The sequence below is a fragment of the Mangifera indica genome, chromosome 10 (assembly GCF_011075055.1).
Source record: "Mangifera indica cultivar Alphonso chromosome 10, CATAS_Mindica_2.1, whole genome shotgun sequence".
NCBI classification, from domain to species: Eukaryota; Viridiplantae; Streptophyta; class Magnoliopsida; order Sapindales; family Anacardiaceae; genus Mangifera; species Mangifera indica.
Genome location: NC_058146.1, coordinates 10948806 through 10966662, shown reverse-complemented (window position 1 = coordinate 10966662; position 17857 = coordinate 10948806). Strand labels below are relative to the sequence as shown.

General features: G+C 33.3%; 1 protein-coding gene across 6 annotated transcripts; it reads right to left on the bottom strand.

The window, feature by feature from the left end:
- Positions 1-196: 196 nt before the first annotated feature.
- LOC123227693 (beta-lactamase domain-containing protein 2-like) lies at positions 197-16676 on the bottom strand. Of its 6 annotated transcripts, none has more exons than XM_044652798.1 (11): positions 12103-12263; positions 11795-11923; positions 11612-11710; positions 11453-11510; positions 11300-11375; positions 11086-11215; positions 4479-4636; positions 3320-3392; positions 3034-3228; positions 2668-2761; positions 197-413 (listed from the first exon to the last, which is right to left on the bottom strand). In XM_044652798.1, the coding sequence occupies exons 1-11, from the start codon at positions 12142-12144 to the stop codon at positions 382-384; spliced, it is 1086 nt and encodes a 361-aa protein (XP_044508733.1). In that variant the 5' UTR covers positions 12145-12263; the 3' UTR covers positions 197-381. The 6 variants fall into 6 exon arrangements, 4 of the variants coding, with proteins under 4 accessions (XP_044508733.1, XP_044508731.1, XP_044508732.1 ...); XM_044652796.1 differs by lacking the exon at positions 12103-12263 and adding an exon at positions 12521-13145 and having other exon boundaries at positions 199-413; XM_044652797.1 differs by lacking the exons at positions 197-413; positions 12103-12263 and adding an exon at positions 12521-13145 and having other exon boundaries at positions 2258-2761.
- Between the last annotated feature and the right edge of the window lie 1181 nt (positions 16677-17857).

The following is a 17857-nucleotide window of genomic DNA, read 5'->3' as shown; positions in this document are numbered from 1 at the left end:
GATTTGATTAGAATTAGATCAAATAGGAATATGTTTAACAAAATTAAGCAAGCATCATACAACCATGTATTCATTCATGGGATTCTAGCCATCAAGAAGCCATCCAAGGGGCCATCATTAAACCAACAATTCATACAAAAAAAAACACGTACACAACATATACAAACACACACTATAAATGCATATTTCATCCATAAATATTTAGGATTCAAGCGTTTTTTTTCCAAGGTTTGCAACAAAAGTCCAATGCATAAAGCCAACAAGAATTAACCCCAAACATGCATAAAACAAGGCCAAGAGATTCATGAAATCTGAAAGAAGAAAGTGGCATCCCTACTCACCTAAAATTTGCTCCAACAAACTTGGCGATAGGTTGGTTCTTCAAGATTTGGTTGTCAGAGAAAGTTCCCAACCTGTCAAATTTCTTCCTTTCAGTTGTCAGACGATTGCTCTTTGATTTGCTACTTTAATGAGGAAGAAAAAGTGGCGGAATCCACCTTTAAACCTGGTGGGGCATTGCTTAAATATGCAATACATCCCACTTTATTTAGGGTTTTATTTTTGTTTTTTGTTTTTTTATTTTTTGTCAATACATATTTGGGTGGCCAAATCCAAGCCCCTTTTTATTTTTGACCCAATCAGAATTCTATTTCTGATTTTAATCTAGATTTGACTCAGTCAAAAATGAAAATTTAGGAAAATGACACTAGTGCCTCGAGCATAACTAAGGATATTACAAATTTTAATGCATTTATTATGCGTTCTTTAGAAAAGAAAAGACGAAGAATATGTCATATTTGTCTATGTAATACAAAGATTCATTCTTTACATTTATACACAAATCAATATTATTACTTCTATATGCAGTCAAACAAATTTAATTTATACTATATATTAAATCAACAATCTTTAATGGAAAAACATGAGTTTTTAAAACATGCTTTGATACCACATATAAGTCATAATTACATTTTTTATAAAGAAACAATTAAACATCAAACTATCATGTGTATGTAAATCACAATTTCATTCATAAAGATAAGTTAACCATCAAATCATTATACCCTGTAAATCTTAAACTTTATGTTTCTTCACATAGTTTAAAGATAGATAAATATATCTTGATCCATTGTATTTTGAAATGTATAAAACATAAAGAGAAATCATGAAGAATTCAGAAGATATTAATTTCTCTCACTTGACTCATTTATTTAATGATGGATAAAAATAACTTAAGTTTTTCTATTTGTAAGTTGTTGCTAGTAATGTGTTGTAGTGTTAGTATAGTGTAAAGGGTAGAAAAAGGATCAACTTCTATTTATAAAGTAAATTATGACTTTTCATAAAAAATCATATACTTATAATCAGTTACATCTTTCATTAGTCTGACCAATGTGGTTAAATGATCATACTAAGAATTGTGTGTATATTTTTTTAATCTCCTAATAATATGTGAATAATCATATTGAGCTATCAGATCACTTCGGTTTTTCTTCAATTGAGTGTGACATCAAAATGTCCAAACATATCTCTGTATAATGTTCTTGAGATAGCATTATCTTATCATTCTTTCTTTTAATTTCACACCAAAAATAACACTCAAAGTTAAGAAGCTATAAATCCTTTAATTTTACGTATTATCTAAAGACTAGTACAGAAAATGTGCATATCATCTACATATATATAAACATATAATCACACATTCATCGTCAACTAGTTTAGAATAAACATATTTATGTATTTCAATAGAAGAAAAACCATCACATAGAAATGCATAATCAAACTTCTCATGCCACTATTTGGGTGTTTGATTTAGGCCATACAAAGAGACTTTTAAGTCCTCCATGACACCACAAAATTATTTTCAAAAATAACTTGTTCATTTTGTGCAATTTGGTACATTAGAGATATATTAATTAAGTTGGAAATTACATTATAATTTTTCTTGAGATTATGTAGTAAAAAATTAAGGGTTAAGGGGTAAGGGTGCAAAATTTGGTTTGATATTGTAATCGAACTAAAAATGACCAAAATGACATTGTTTTAATGAATTTATATCAAAAAATTTTATGTTCATATGCTTGACGATTCGAATACCCCATAAGCTCAAATTCAAACTCAAGCTAGATAATACAAAATTCTTAGATTCGAGTTTGAGCTCAAACTCGCTAAACTAAGTTCGTTTCAAACTTATTTAAATCGAGTCAATAATTGAATTCGAGTCAACTCGACTGAAATCCATCCTTAAGAAAAGGAATTGTAAATATAGGATATTCTCATATAAAATTTTATCAAATAACTATCTTTCTACTCAATAGCGTAACCATTTCTCTCTTTCTCTCTCTCTTCCTTTTTATAACAGTAGGTCATTACAAAATAAATTATTTTTTTCCATCTAAAACTTGACAAACCAAATAATTCCTTAAACATCCTTGAGCACATTGCATACTAATAGAAGTTTTAGCATGCGAGCTGATAAAATCCTCTACAAAAACACTTCCGACAACAAATCGACGGATAGACATTGAAAGGCATCATAATGTCATTGATTACGGTAGACTACAAAATTTCTGTTCTTTTTATTAGAATATAATTTTGTACACATGTACCTGTCAGCTTTGTACGAAGTAACATGAGAAGATTAAGAAAGTGGAGTTTGACGAGTACCTGGTGGAATTCCAACATACAACTCCCCTTCTATATTTAGGGGTCGAACGGATATTTCTTCAAGAATCTCCTGAAATTTCTTGCCAGATGCTCTCTGTATTATTGAAATTTATCATTAGCATAGGGGACTACATAGAGAAGTTGAAAATATAGTCAAATTCTTTGATCACTCTGAAGGCCAGCAAAAGATCTACTCACAATCAATCCAGCTGGCATACCTAGAATCACATGGCATCTTTACACATCAACATATAAATATAGGCAAGATATTTGTTATCTACAGATTTCAGGGTTCATAAATCTTCTGATTGAAACCATAGTTGAAAGTCAAATTCAATTGAAAGCAACAGAAGCAAGCTATAATACCTCAATTATTGCACCACACAGCCAAACGAAAGACAGATAGTGATAGACCGGCTTTTGGCCTGGTTTACTTTCAGGTTCTAATGCAGCAATTTTACTCAAACAAACATCCCAGTCAGTATATTGAATGGGATTTTCCTGTCCCATCTCATCTAAAGCATTGTGCAAACCACTAGTATGGTTAAGCACATGATGGACCTAAAATCCAAAACCAAGTTATGTTCAGTTACCTTCATAAGAATGGCTAACCACAGTGCATGTTTAAAAAGGTCATAGGTTAAGATTAAACCTTTATGAGATCTTTTCCATTTGATCCGAATTCAGGCCAAATGTCAGCAACATTATCCTCAAGCTTGAGTTTCCTGCAAGACAAAATGCCAAAATTTGTAAAATTGAAGAACAGCTAAACTAACTTTGACAATTGAGATCACACACTGGTCTCTCATGTACCAAAGTATCCATTAATTTGAGAATCTTTATGGATCAATTTGCTGTTTGCAGATTTGTTCTCAGTACAAATCATTGACAAATTCACAGAATCTTTTTGGAATTCTATAGGGTATGATAGAATAGTTCGTGAACTAAAGCCATATGATTTCAAACCCGCATTATTTAATTATCTCAAAATACACCAAGTGTGATATAATGAAAGGAGCTCTCAAGTCTACACTATTATTACATCTTTCACTAACTAAAATGAATAATCTGAGTATTTACTATTTCGCTTTGTAAGTATGTATCGTTGGTCTCTCACATCTTTGAGCTTATTGGATTAAATATCAATGTTGATATCTAGCTTAAGCTTTCAGGTGGAGTGGTAACTTAACACAATATCATTGCCAAAGGTTGCGAAGTTTAAATCCCTACATTTCAGCTAGATTAGAAAAAAAGAAAAAGAAAAAGAAAATCCATGTTCTATGAGAGAGAGTCTATTGGATAAATATCAATGTTAACAAGCCCCTCCCTACCTACTAGCTTAAGATTTTAGATAGAGGGGTATCTTGACACCTAAAATAAAGATTTTTGTTATTTTGCTCATGATGAATAACATGAAATGCACTAGGAACTTAAAATCTTTTTTTTTTTTTTGTAATTAATTTTTTCACAAACATGGCAAAGACTCAAACCCTTCCTAAAAGTTCTAATGGTCCACCAGTTTAAGTGCTATGTATAACAATGTCCTTTGACATGCAGTTTAAGTGGACCATCCAAAACATCAGAAAATCTAGCCTTGTAAAAAAAAAAAAAAAAAAAAAAAAGAAGAAACACTTCTCTAATATGTCTAGCCAGACCTCAACAACATAAATTAGAAACCTGATCATCTGTTGTATATTTGCAGGGAATAGATATTAATGGACATAAAATAACTAGCCAAATAGAATTTTAGCACAGCAAAGCATACAGATTTACAAACATAAAGCATAGTACCCATAAGAACATTAACATACCCTTTGTCAACAAGCCAGTGTAACAATCCTGCTGTAATGCCCTTTGTTACCGAAAGAACATTAAAAAGACTATCAGGCTGAACAGGACGAGGATCATATCTACCAAGCACTCCTGCAGCAGTATCTATAATCACCTTACCATCTTTGTACGCACAAACCTGAAGACATCATTAATGAAACCTCATAAAAAATTAAGAATAATTGTCGCTTCAATTCTGCTTTTTCATATTTTGGCATCCAAAAATAGAGAAATAGGCTCATTAATAATCCAACAAACTGTACATATTTTTCTTCAGTATTCACTATAAATGCCTATTCCTATTAAACTTTCTCTTGATATCAAAATAGTATAAACATTTTATTTATAGCATTCTCCACTTTAATCTTAGAGTGGTAGATTAAGGTTTTGTTCATGTCTATCTACAACAAAAGTAAGTCTCGCAAGGTAACTCATGTTACCAACCACCTGGGAGTATAGTGATACGAACTTTATGAGAACCACTCCTCAAAAACTAGCTATTGAAATGGGAGAACTCAAGACCATATAAACCGCACATTAGTTGTTTATATTTTCCAATGCGAAATCTAAGTCTCATACCCTACATTTGGGATCTTAACATACCACTACACTCCGCAGCCCCGATGCCCAAGCGGCTGGCTATGCGCTAGCTCCCTGCTAGTCCCAAGCGAATACAATAATGTCGACGTCACCACCTGTGTCGCACGATTGGAACTAGAAAACGTGGTAATAGTTCTGTTACCAAGTGATACGAACTTTAAAAGATCCATATTTTAAAAATTAGCTATTGAGATGAGAGAGCCCAAGGTCATATAAACCCCACACTAGTTGCTCATACTTTTCACTATGTGATCCAAGTTCCATACCTTGCACTTAGGATCTTAACACATAGTTTTGCTTCCCTGCTTTGTTTAGCAGCAATACAGGTTGTTACAAAATCTGTAAATATGTGCATTAGTGTATATAGAGCTTAATTATAGGAATTAATTATGGTAGACGCTGATTATAGGATCTCAATTATAGGAATCAGATATTCTGTTTCCTAATCTAGAATACCTAATGTGTATATATAAACGTATCTCTGTAATAGTAGATATATGAATAAAAATATACTCTGAATTTTAGTTTCTACATGGTATCAAAGCTCGATTTACCCTAGTGTGCAAATTCAAAAATTTCTTCTAGCCCTTGTGAGCAATTTTGTAGTTCACCGATATAGAGTGACCATTAGTTCTCACAGCCACCCTAGAAAAGAGCGCGTTTCTCGATTGTTAGTTTCCCAGAATCCGACCACCAGAAACTTAGCGCGTGACCCATACGCTTCTCCTATTTCTTTTGAAAATGAACACTCAGATCTCCAATTCTGTGGTGCATTAGTTCTCACCGTCGACACAGTCAGACTCAGACGACGCCGACCATTCAGATCCTCATACTTCCATTGCATTTCACCGTCACTGTCGATGAATCTCTCTTTCAGACTAGGCTTTTGCTTCTTTTTCGCTGTTCTTTGTCACCTATGCAGTGTATTCAGATCTTAGTTGATGTAGAAATCAATTTGTGCAAGGGTTTTTCACTATTTATTCTATTCGGCTATTTCGAGCGTTATTATGGCAGATATTAAACTGATAACTATGGTTGAAATAGTTTCAGCAATGTCAAAGATCACTGAACACAAGCTTACTGGTTGCAATTATCTAGAATGGAGTAAAACTATTCGACTATATCTGTTAAGCCTTGAGAAAGATGATCACCTCACGCAAGCTCTTCCTATGGATGGTACTAGACAAGCATGACTAAGAGATAATGCTCAATTATTCTTGCAGATTCGAAATTCTACTGAAAGTGAGGTAGTCAGTTTAATTAATCATTGTGAATTGGTTAAAGAACTAATGGAATATTTAGATTTTTTGTACTTTGGAAGAGATAACCTTTTTCATATATATGAGATGTGCAAAGCTTTCTATTGTGTAAAAAAACAAGACAAGACTATCACATCTTATTTTATGGATTTCAAAATAACTTATGAAGAACTTAATATGTTGTTACCATTTAGTCCTGATGTGAAGGTTCAGCAAGCCCAAAGAGAACAAATGGCCATTATGAGCTTTCTAGTTGGTCTTCCATCTGAGTTCGAAACTGTCAAATCTCAAATACTTGCTAGTCCCAATCAACAAACTGTCAAATCTCAATTTAATCTTTGCATGACACATTTACTAGGGTACTTCATACAGAAAACACCCCATCATTTTAGAGTAACAACACTCTTATTAGTCGAAGTGGTGCACTTGAAACTAAACGTTCATATAAAAATAGAGGAGGGAGTAGCAGCAACCATGACAAAGTTATTGATCGTAATCATGAGTTAGGAGGGATTGTGTGTTATTACTACCACAAGCCAGGCCATACAAAGCGCACTTGTAAGAAGTTACATAATGGGCCTCCAAAATCCCAATCAACAAATGTTGTAACGACCAACATTGCTACCAATTCATCATCTGGAGAGACTATTATGATTTCTGCAGATGAGTATGCCAAGTTCTCTCAATATTAAGAATCACTAAAGTCTTCATCAACTTCTCTCATTGCCAATGCTGAGTCAAGTAAACCAAATACATGCCTTGTTTCCTCTTCATCCAAATGGGTCATTGATTCTGGTGCTATAGATCATATGACAGGTAATCCTAATCTCTTTTCAACCTTTCAGTCATTTGCATCCCTCTCTAATGTTACTTTAGTAGATGGATCAATGTCATCTATTCTTAGTTTTGGAACTGTTAATCCAATTTTGTCAATTTCATTGTCATCTATTTTGAGCTTACCATATATTTTTTTTTAATTTAATTTCTGTGAGTAAACTCACTCGTGCTCTCAACTGTTGTGTCTCATTCTTTCATAATCATTGTTTATTTCAGGATCTTATGACGAAGCATATTATTGGTAGAGGACATGAATCTGGGGGTCTCTATATCCTAGATGTGAAAATGCTAAGGTCCATTGCTTGTTCTAGTGCCATAACTCCATTCGAAGCTCATTGTCGATTGGGGTATCCTTCTCTACCTGTGTTGAAGACTATATGTCCATAGTTTCATCATGTATCTTCGTTAGATTGTGAGTCATGTCAATTTGCCAAACATCATCATCTGTCTTCAAGTTTTAGAGTCAATAAATAAGCTAACTCTCATTTTGAGTTAGTTCATTCAGATGTTTGAGGTCTTTGTCCTATTGTGTCCAAAACTGGATTTAAATATTTTATTACTTTTATTGATGATTATTCTCGTATGACTTGGCTTTACTTAATGAAAAATCGTTCTAAAGTGTTTTCTCATTTCTGTGCCTTTTATGTAGAAATAAAAACACAATTTAATGTTTCTATTCATACCTTACGTAATGATAATGCTAAAGAATATTTCTCTGAATCTTTTCAGTCATATTTGATCCAAAATGGCATTCTTCATCAATCCTCTTGTACTGCTACACCATTTCAAAATAGAGTAGTTGAGAGGAAAAATAGACACCTGTTTGAAACAGCTCGAGCACTCTTGTTTCAAATACAAGTTCCCAAACAATTTTGGGCTATGCGGTTTCCACATCCTTTTTTTTAAGTAGCCGTATGCCATCATTAGTTCTCCAAGGTTAGATTCCTTACACTGTTCTTTTTCTAAATGAATCTTTATTTCCTATTAAACCAAAAATATTTGGTAGTACGTGTTTTGTTCGAGATATTCATCCTATTGTCACAAAGTTTGATCCCAAGTCTTTAAAATGCGTGTTTCTTGGCTACTCTCATCTTCAAAAAGGATATAAGTACTTTTGCCCTACCCTAAACAAATATCTAGTGTCATCTGATGTTACATTTTTGGAAAATATTCCTTTCTTCTCTACTTCTCTTACTTACAACATTCAAAGGAAGATAATGATTTGTTGGTGTTTACTGTTACCTCATCTCGCCCTCTAGAGGATGCTCTTACATCCATTAGTTCTTCAGAAATTCCTCTACTTGAAGAGTCTCCTTTTACCAGACCACCTATTATGTAAGTGTACTCTAGACGACAATAACCTTTGGATATATATCCTGAACCATTCTCTTCATTGTCTGATCTAGTTCCTAATGATATTGATATACCAATTGCTCTTCGAAAAGGTAAAAGACAGTGTACTTATCCTATCTCTTCTTTTGTTTCTTATGGTCACTTATCCCCTATTTCTTATTCCTTTATTGTATCACTTGATTCTATTTCTATTCCTAACACCATTCATGAAGCTCTATCTCATCCTGATTGGCATGAGGCTATGATAAAGGAAATGAATGCCTTAGCTGATAATGGTACTTGGGACTTGGTCAATCTACCTGCAAGAAAGAAAGCCATTGGATGTAAATGGGTGTTCACAATTAAGGTTAATCCGGATGGATCAATGGCTCACCTTAAGGCTTGATTGGTTGCTAAAAGATATGCACAGACTTATAGGGTGGATTATTTTGATACTTTCTCTTCTATTACTAAGCTGACCTCTGTGCTACCTATAATTGGCCTTTACACCAGCTAGATATCAAGAATGTCTTCTTGCATAGTGACCTTCAAGAAAAAGTTTATATGGAGCAACCACCTAGTTTTGTTGCTTGGGGGAGTATGGAAAGGTTTGTCGGCTTCACAAATCTTTGTATGGTTTGAAACAAAGTCCTCGTGCTTGGTTTGGAAAATTTAGTCAAGCAATTCAAAAGTTCGGCATGATAAAGAGCAAATGTGATCATTCAGTTTTCTATAGATAGTCTGAAATTGGTAGTATTCTTCTAGTTGTGTATGTTGATAATATTATCATTACTGGAAGCAATACTGTGAGAATTTCTTCTCTTAAATCATTTCTTCACACACAGTTTCAAACAAAGGATTTAGGGGGGTTGAAATATTTCTTGGGTATCGAAGTAATAAGAAGCATGAAAGGCATCTTCCTATCTTAGAGGAAATATGTGTTTGACTTATTGACTGAGACAGGGAAATTGGGAGCCAAACCATGTAGCACTCCGATGGTTCCTAATCTACAGCTTACAAAAAATGGTGAATTGTTTGAAGAACTTGAGAAGTATAGAAGATTGGTGGGAAAGTTGAATTATCTTACAATGACTCATCCTGACATTGCATATTCTGTCAGTGTTGTAAGTCAATTCATGTCATCTCCAACAATCAATCATTGGGTAGCTTTAGAGCAAATTTTATGCTACTTGAAGGGTGCTCCTAGACGTGGTATATTGTATGAAAATCATGGTCACACTAATAGTAAATGTTTCTCAGATATAGATTGGGCAGGTTCCAAGGTAGATGGAAGATCCACCACTGGTTATTGTGTATTTGTTGGAGGAAATTTGGTATCATGGAAGAGCAAGAAGCAAAGTGTTCTATCTCGATCTAGTGCAAAATTAGAATATAGAGTTATGGCTCAGCCCGTGTGTGAAATAATGTGGGTATATCAACTCTTGACTGAAGTAGGTTTTCAAATGTCCTTATCAGCGCAATTATGGTGTGATAATCAAGCTGCTCTTCATATTGCCTCTAATCTTGTGTTTCATGAACGAACTAAACATATTGAGATTGACTGTCATTTCGTTCGAGAGAAGATTTAGCAGAACTTTATTTTTACAAGATATATGAAGACTAGAGAATAGTTAGGGGATATTTTCACTAAGGCTATAAATAGGGTTCGGATTGATTATATTTATAACAAGTTGCGCATGATTAACATCTATGCTCCAACTTAAGGGGGAGTGCTACAGAATCTGTAAATATGTGTATTAGTGTATATAGAGCTTAATTATAGGAATTAATTATGGTAGACGCTGATTATAGGATCTTAATTATAGGAATCAGATATTCCGTTTCCTAATCTAGAATATCTAATGTGTATATATAAACGTATCTTTGTAATAGTAGATAAATGAATAAAAATATACTCTGAATTTCAGTTTCTACAGATTTCTAGGATTTAAAGATCTTAGAGATTAGCTTTACTAGCCATTCAGCAGACATCTCCACTTTCAGTATTTTGGATGAGTCACATAAATTTCAGACTAAATAAGTGTTATTATTTATAAAGCAATACAGGTAATCAGGTTTGTTATATGCAAAGTCTTGCTTTTACATACAAATCTATTTCCAGCAACATATTAAATGTCACCATACCAAAAAAAAAGTAGCTCAACAACTTATATCATATCTATAACATTTGCAGATACTGGATCATCCAATGTTCTCCAGAGGATAGAGGCATTAATTAGTAATCATTGTTTATTGGTTGTATTTATCATTATTATTATTATTATTATTATTATTATTATTTTTCATCTAATAACTGGTTACACTTTAAATAATTGGAAAAAAAGAAGGCTTCTAAAAAGGTCAATGGGCTCAATCAACTTATTCTCGGTTAACTGAGAATAATACAACACCCCAAGCATGGAAAACTAACAGCCCTAAAGTAGAAGGGAAAGATATAGAAAGTAAACAAAAATAATATTACAAGCTTTGAAAATGAAATAATTGAAAGATACCATTCAGGTTATTAAGCTGTCATGCAAAAATTAAAATTGATGCAGACCTGAATTCCAAGTATTTTGTCCTCATTCCCCAACTGAACTAAGAATTCCCTCAACTTGGCCTCCACTTCAGAATGGGCTGGAGAATCATAAATCCACTGGGGATTTGTTGCTGGTCCCTTGTTCATGTTTCTAAGCAGTTAAATTACACTGTAGTCAGATATATGACAGTAGCAAATGCAATGAAATGACATATCATGTTTAGAATGAACTGACCCTTCTAAAACAGATTCAGCAAATGGTCTCATAATATCCAGATATACAATGCGAACATTCATCATAGATGAAAGACCTGAACAATGTTAGACAGTGAGGTAAAATGCAAAGTTGGTTAAAAAAATGTAAGCAATTGAGGCCTCTATACCATACCTCTAAGAAGAGTAAGGACTTTTGAAAACATCACAAAATCACCAGGGAAGGCATCAAACTAGAACCAAAGTGTTTAACTATGTTATAAAAATATAAACGTTTATTTTTAATGAATGTCTTAGACAAACATACCGAAAAGGGGAGATGGTATGGCCTTACAGGATCAAAGCGTTTAATTTCTTTTTGGGTAAACTGCATCTTTTCCTGTATATGTTTCATGCTTTTTGCCTTTTCCTGAGTTATAGCTTCCCTGGTTTTCTGTACACAAGGAGATTAGCTTCATTTAATGTACACAAGGAGAATCCTAGTTGAGAAGAGAATCTTAGAGTAGTGTAAACATACATGAGATTCATCTGCTGGCGTGGACTCACGGAAGAATAGAGTTGTGACCTCCATAGCTTGCTCAGGCATGTCTAGACGCAGCTTAAGTCCCATTTCTGCCATGGCAGACAAAAGAGCTACATGGTCTCCCTATGAAAAAGACAAAAATATTGATTTCTTAGTTTGCAAAGAGAAATAGTTTGAAGATATGTCTAAAGCAGAAAGACAAGCTTTAACAAAGGTTAATCAATTCAAACTCTTAAGGACTCAGATTTAAAATTCTGATAAAAAATAAAATTTAAAAAAAGTCATATACAAATCCGACTCACAAAGTTGATGAAAAATATTGAAAAAAAGATATTCTCCCCCATCAAATCAAGCTAGTAGCACTATGATAAATACCTAACAAGCTAAGTACGTAAACTAATGAAGGTCTAGCCTCAGGCATTTAATGAAAATAATGAATGTTGCGAGAAAGTAAAAGATTATTGCTAAGAAGAAACAAACAAGAGTCTTTCACGCAAGAGCAATTAACTTATAGACACTCACACAATCAATTTAAGGAAATTTCCTGCATTAAAACACCCAGGAAAGCATTGAAGTATTTCAGAGGAATTCACTGTAGAACAAGTGGTATATTAGTAATCAATTTTCATTGTAGTGCTAATATTAGAATTCATTCTGAAGGTGAAAAATACTGTTTAAGACATAAAGGATAAATAAAAGAAATCACATGAGAACAAATACCAGGATGAGGATCGCCATTGAAAAATCCATCAACAAAAATTTGGTGGGCATATGCACGTGTAATTTCTTCCACAATTTTCCGCTTGTCAACACCAGAAGCTTCCAGAGATTCAGAGTCATTTAAACGTATCCCATCCATATACTCCAGCATGAGGACAGATTCAGTTGGCAGTGTTATTTGTTAAAAGAATTTCTTTGGGACAAAAGTTTTCTGCTTCATTAGATATTCTCTAAAATTTTTGTCATAACTTATGATAATAAAAGCATAAACAAATATTCCAAACTTTTCACTCTACAAATTTAAACATAACAGTGAGTCATGCATGAACAAAAAAAATTAATCCATGCATTGTAAATGCAAGGACATTCCCTAATTATCTTATCAAAACTCATGCACGTATCACATTTTGCAGGAACACAAAACAGCCACTTTTTGTTGGAAAATGAAAAAAAGAAAAAAGATACCCTCTTCAAGTTTGAAGTCAAGTTTTTTTGGAGCTTCTCTGCACCGCTCGTCTAATACAGGATTGAAGTTGTATACAGGGTCTGCCCAAGCTATCCAGTCGACAATGTTTTTTACATCCTTTAGGTCCTATAAATATTAGCGGATAGTTGATGATTCTTGCATCTGCATATTTGTTGAAGCAGCATAACAATTGCAAATAGAATAACAAGGAACTGAATCAGAAGACATTAAAAGGACAAGTATTTACTCAAAAATAGGCATAGGGAAAAAAAAGAAAGTACTAAGAATGATTGATCGAGAAGTATTGACCTGTTTAAGAAGAAGTCTCCCCTGGATTCAACCGAAATCGGGTATGAAACGAAGACCCATAAGACGAATATCTTCCCATTCCGGCTCAGGTTCTTCATAGGATGTAATTTTCGAATTTTGTAAAGATGGGAGAAACTTTAATGCTTGATCCAGTTGACTAATTTTTGGACATGACAAAATTTTCAAATCCACAAGAGCAGTCAGATTTTGCAAGGCACCCACTGGAAGAGATTCTAGATCAGGAATTTCAAACATAAGCATTGACTTTAAATTGGAGAGGGGGGCAGAAAAGCAAGAGGAAGTTGATGGTTCCCCTTTATTCTTCAACGTCATCGTCATCATCCGCTGCAGTGGTTTCGAGCTAGTCCTGAGCAATTTCAATTCTACCAAAGATGGATACAGTGGCATGAACATCAAATTGGGGCAGTTTTGGATATCTAATTTGGAAAGACAAGGAAATGAAGGCAACTCTGTATCATTATAATCATGCTTCCTCCACCATCCCTTTAATTCAGGACAATCGCAAAGGGTGAATTGCTCTAGGGATGGGAAGAATGTTGCTCGCATTGTGGACCAACTCTTATTTGCTTCATCTGAAATATACTCCAGATCATCTAGATGGCTAAGACACAGAGTCTTCAAACATGGCAATTTATCCAATGGTGGGATATGTTTGCATCTTCTACATTTTTTAATACTAATTGAAGTTAACTTTGTAAGAGACAAAAGCCAATCACAGAGTTTAATACCCATGAATGATCTCACACTGATTTTCTTAAGATTTGGGTGTGGCTTTAGACCTTCTAACACCTCTACTTCATTTCCTTGAACCTCTCCATCATCACTTCTTCCCCAATCCAATGTCAGAGACCAAAGAAATTGCTTCCCTTCTAAGTTGGCTGACTTTCTACTTGCCTCAAATTTTAAGTTTTTAATCTTGAGTTTTCCTCTCAAGTTGTTCAGCCCATGTAATTCCTCTGTTCCACTATGATTAGTTTTTCTTTTGGACTGGTCGCTTACCATAAATAGTGGTAAAGTCTGAAGATTAGTTAAATGCCCCAGTCTATATGGCATTCCAGTTAAAGAATCACACTTTTTGTTTATAAGATGTCTAAGGTTCACCATTTTTTTAATTTCTCTTGGCAGTTCCATAAGCTCACTACAGTAAGACAGATCTAATGTTTCCAGATTTACTAGTCTTGACAATGAATCAGGAAGTATTTTAATATCTACACCAGAAAAATCGAGATATCGCAAATGCTTCAATTCACCAATTAAACTCAAAAGTTCCCCATTTGAACTCAGCAGTTTATGAAATTTTAACCCTCCAAAATCCAACACTCGTAAGTATGCATAACTAGTTAAAATTTCGTCACCGTGATCCAAGTTGAAACCCCAATTTAATCTACAAAATAAAAGCAAAGTTCTTATATTATTTCCACTATATAACACAGCTGGAAATTTCCATGATGCTTTTACTTCACCACAATCTAGAGATAAATGGCGACATCTTACATTCACATTTTCAACCTTTTCAAATGTTTGCATGGTGCATTCAGTTCCTGCAACGAATTGTGCAAGGTCATGCATAAGATCGTGCATCTTACAAGCGACTACATTGCCCCATCTATCATATTCTGGATCTTGGAAAAATGATCCTGAAAGTAGAGTCAAAAAATATTTATCACCAACATCTTCTGGACACTCTCTTTTTGACATTTGAATAAACCCTTGCGCCATCCAAAGATGAATCAATTTTTGCTTCTTAATCTTATAATCCTTTGGAAACAATGCACAATAAGCAAAACATTGTTTCAAGTTTGAAGGGAGATGATCATAGCTGAGCTTGAGCAATGGTAAAATATCACTTTCTTCTTTAATCACCTTTGACATTTCATTTTCCTTAAAATTCAGCCAATCATCCTCTTTATTATTACCAGACAGTAATTGTGCTATTGTCATTATGACAAGAGGAACTCCACCACACTTTGCCACAATCCCTTTTCCTATCTCTATTAATTTTGAATCTTTTGGTTCCACCCTATGTTGAAAGGCTTTTTGGGTAAACAAAGACCAAGACTTTTTTTCATCAAGTCCTGTCGAGGTATAGACATAAGATTCAAGTTTGCTAGTAACCTTAGCAACTACTTTACCACGTGTAGTAACTAGTATCTTGCTTCCTTTTGAACCATTCATTAATAGATCAGTCAATTCATCCCATTTATTCTGCTTTTCATTCCATACATCATCCAAAACCAGTAGATATCTTTTCCCATCAATTTCTTTTCTAAGGAATTCTTGCAATTCGTTCAAATGAAAATTTTCAAGTTCTTTACGAGTTGCAGATTTTATTATCTTTTCGACAATTGTCTTTACAGTAAAATCCTCAGAGACACACACCCACATCCTTAACTGAAAATAGTTTATAACATTCTCATCATTATAAACAAGCTGAGCAAGTGTGGTTTTTCCTACTCCTCCTAGTCCAACTATGGTAACAACTGAAACATTCACAGAATCATTTGAGTCCAATACAAGTCTTATAACTTTACCTTTATCATTTTCTCTTCCAATTACCTTTTCTACACATATGAAAGAATGAGTTTCCCTTTCTATACTTATGACTCCTTTTTCAACAAGGTGCTCAGAAAAGTGGAACTGCTTATCATTTTTAATCTCATCGAGTTTCTCCCTGATAGTCTTAATCTTATGAGCCATTCTAAGACTATATGCAATTTGATTATATTTGGAGAAAAAGATTTGTACCTCATATGCCAATTTGTTTCCAGTCATCACCTCTCGCCGTCGAAGTTCAGTAGAGAAACCATCTAACAAGTCATCTGCATCATAAAAAGCATCTTTAAGCCTGTGGATCCAATCGGTTACCTGTTGGTTCATTTTGTTGTGCTGCTCCTCAGCATCAAGAAGTGTTGATTTGATAGTGTTGACAGTCTTGATGAGTTTTTGAATCTCATCCTTAACACCCCATGGCAATTTGCCTTCTTGGAGAAGCAAGGATCCCAACCCTTCCAAGATTTCGCCCACAAAACTAAATAGAATGCCTTCAGCCATTTGTTCTCAGTTGCTGTGATACAAACTGATTTTTTTAAAGAGGTAGCTGTAAAAATGAGTTGTAAGACAATATTGGTGATGTTTATAGACAAAAGTCAGGACTCTTAACATAAAATATGAAGAGGACACTTGACTTGTTGATGGAATCCAAAGCGAAAAGGAAAAAGGTCGTAAATTCTGTTGGCGTAATGATGAAAAAGACGAGCAACTATCAACAGAATGTTTTGCTTTGTGAATATTAAACATTAATCTATTAAGGGTTTGTAATTCTTTATTTGCATCAAAACATTATTTACTACCAATTTTTTTTGTGGCCACGTTCTGTGGTACGCCGGGCAGGGTCTAACCACCAGATGGTGGATATCCCATTAGCCGGCCAGCATAGGCGAGCAATAAGCATCAAGTAATTGGGGTGTGTGCAGTCGAGTTTAATATGTTTCGAGAGTATTTTTAATCCAAACTGGAATTTTGAAACCTAACCAAACTAAAAAAAATACAGTTTTGTTTGGTTTAAATTATAATTTGAACATATTAAACTCATTCATTTATAAATATATATTATTTAATAAAATTAAAATTTTTTAAAACATAATATATATTCAATATAAATATAAAAAAATTGTATATCTAATTATTTATCAAAAAAGTTTATCAAATATATATAATACGATTTACAATCATTCATTGACATTGAGATGATTGAGTCTTGAACATGTCCGAACAATGCCTGTGTGAGAATCAATCACACAGGCAATAGTTTCTGCTATTGCTATATTTACACTTAGGGGATTTTCGTTTAATATAATATATATATATATATATATATATATATTTATTTATTATGTTTTTCAATTAGACGTTATTTTCAAAACCACTCAAAGTTTTGGTAAAATAATTGATTTTGATGTGATGGCATAAAATTCAAATTGGAAAAATAAAATATGCTTTATGACTTGTAATGAGAAACGTTAAAATGAAAACAAGAAAAAAGATACCTATGAATTATGGTGACAGATATGTTATAATAAAGAGTATGGCCCATCATAACTATTAAATATTCCTTTTTCTCTAAAACTTTCTACAACTAAAACAAAATTCTTTTTAAGCATAGAAAAGAAATCCACAAATTCATTATTAATTGAATACTAAACGATTAAATAATATTTTTAATTTAATCCTATAAGTTATATCAAATTAAGTAATTTTACTGTTAACGTTTATTATGGTCAAATAATTGTTACCTGTCCAAGTAGCTTTCCAGCTAATCAAATCAGTTGATGCAGTGGGAATGCATTTAAATGCCTCTCATCTTGTACAATCAGCCTTTTAAAATTTAAAATATTGATTTATACCTCAAAAAATTAATTCTTTTTTTTTTGGAGACTATTCTTTTCAGCAATTCATTTCAATGCATTGTCAGATTTATTTTAATATTAGTTATTTTTTAATTATATTACTATTTTATGTGTATTATACAAATATAGATATCT

Bases quoted from the DNA above. Each gene is read 5' to 3' on its own strand.
- LOC123227693 (XM_044652796.1), bottom strand. From the start codon at position 12,640: ATGACTCTGAATCTCTGGAAGCTTCTGGTGTTGACAAGCGGAAAATTG. The intron at 4,637-11,085 runs GTCTGCATCAAT...TGATGTCTTCAG, and splicing joins ACAAAATACTTGGAATTCAG to GTTTGTGCGTACAAAGATGG. The intron at 2,762-3,033 runs GTATTATAGCTT...TCAATAATACAG, and splicing joins TGTGTGGTGCAATAATTGAG to AGAGCATCTGGCAAGAAATT.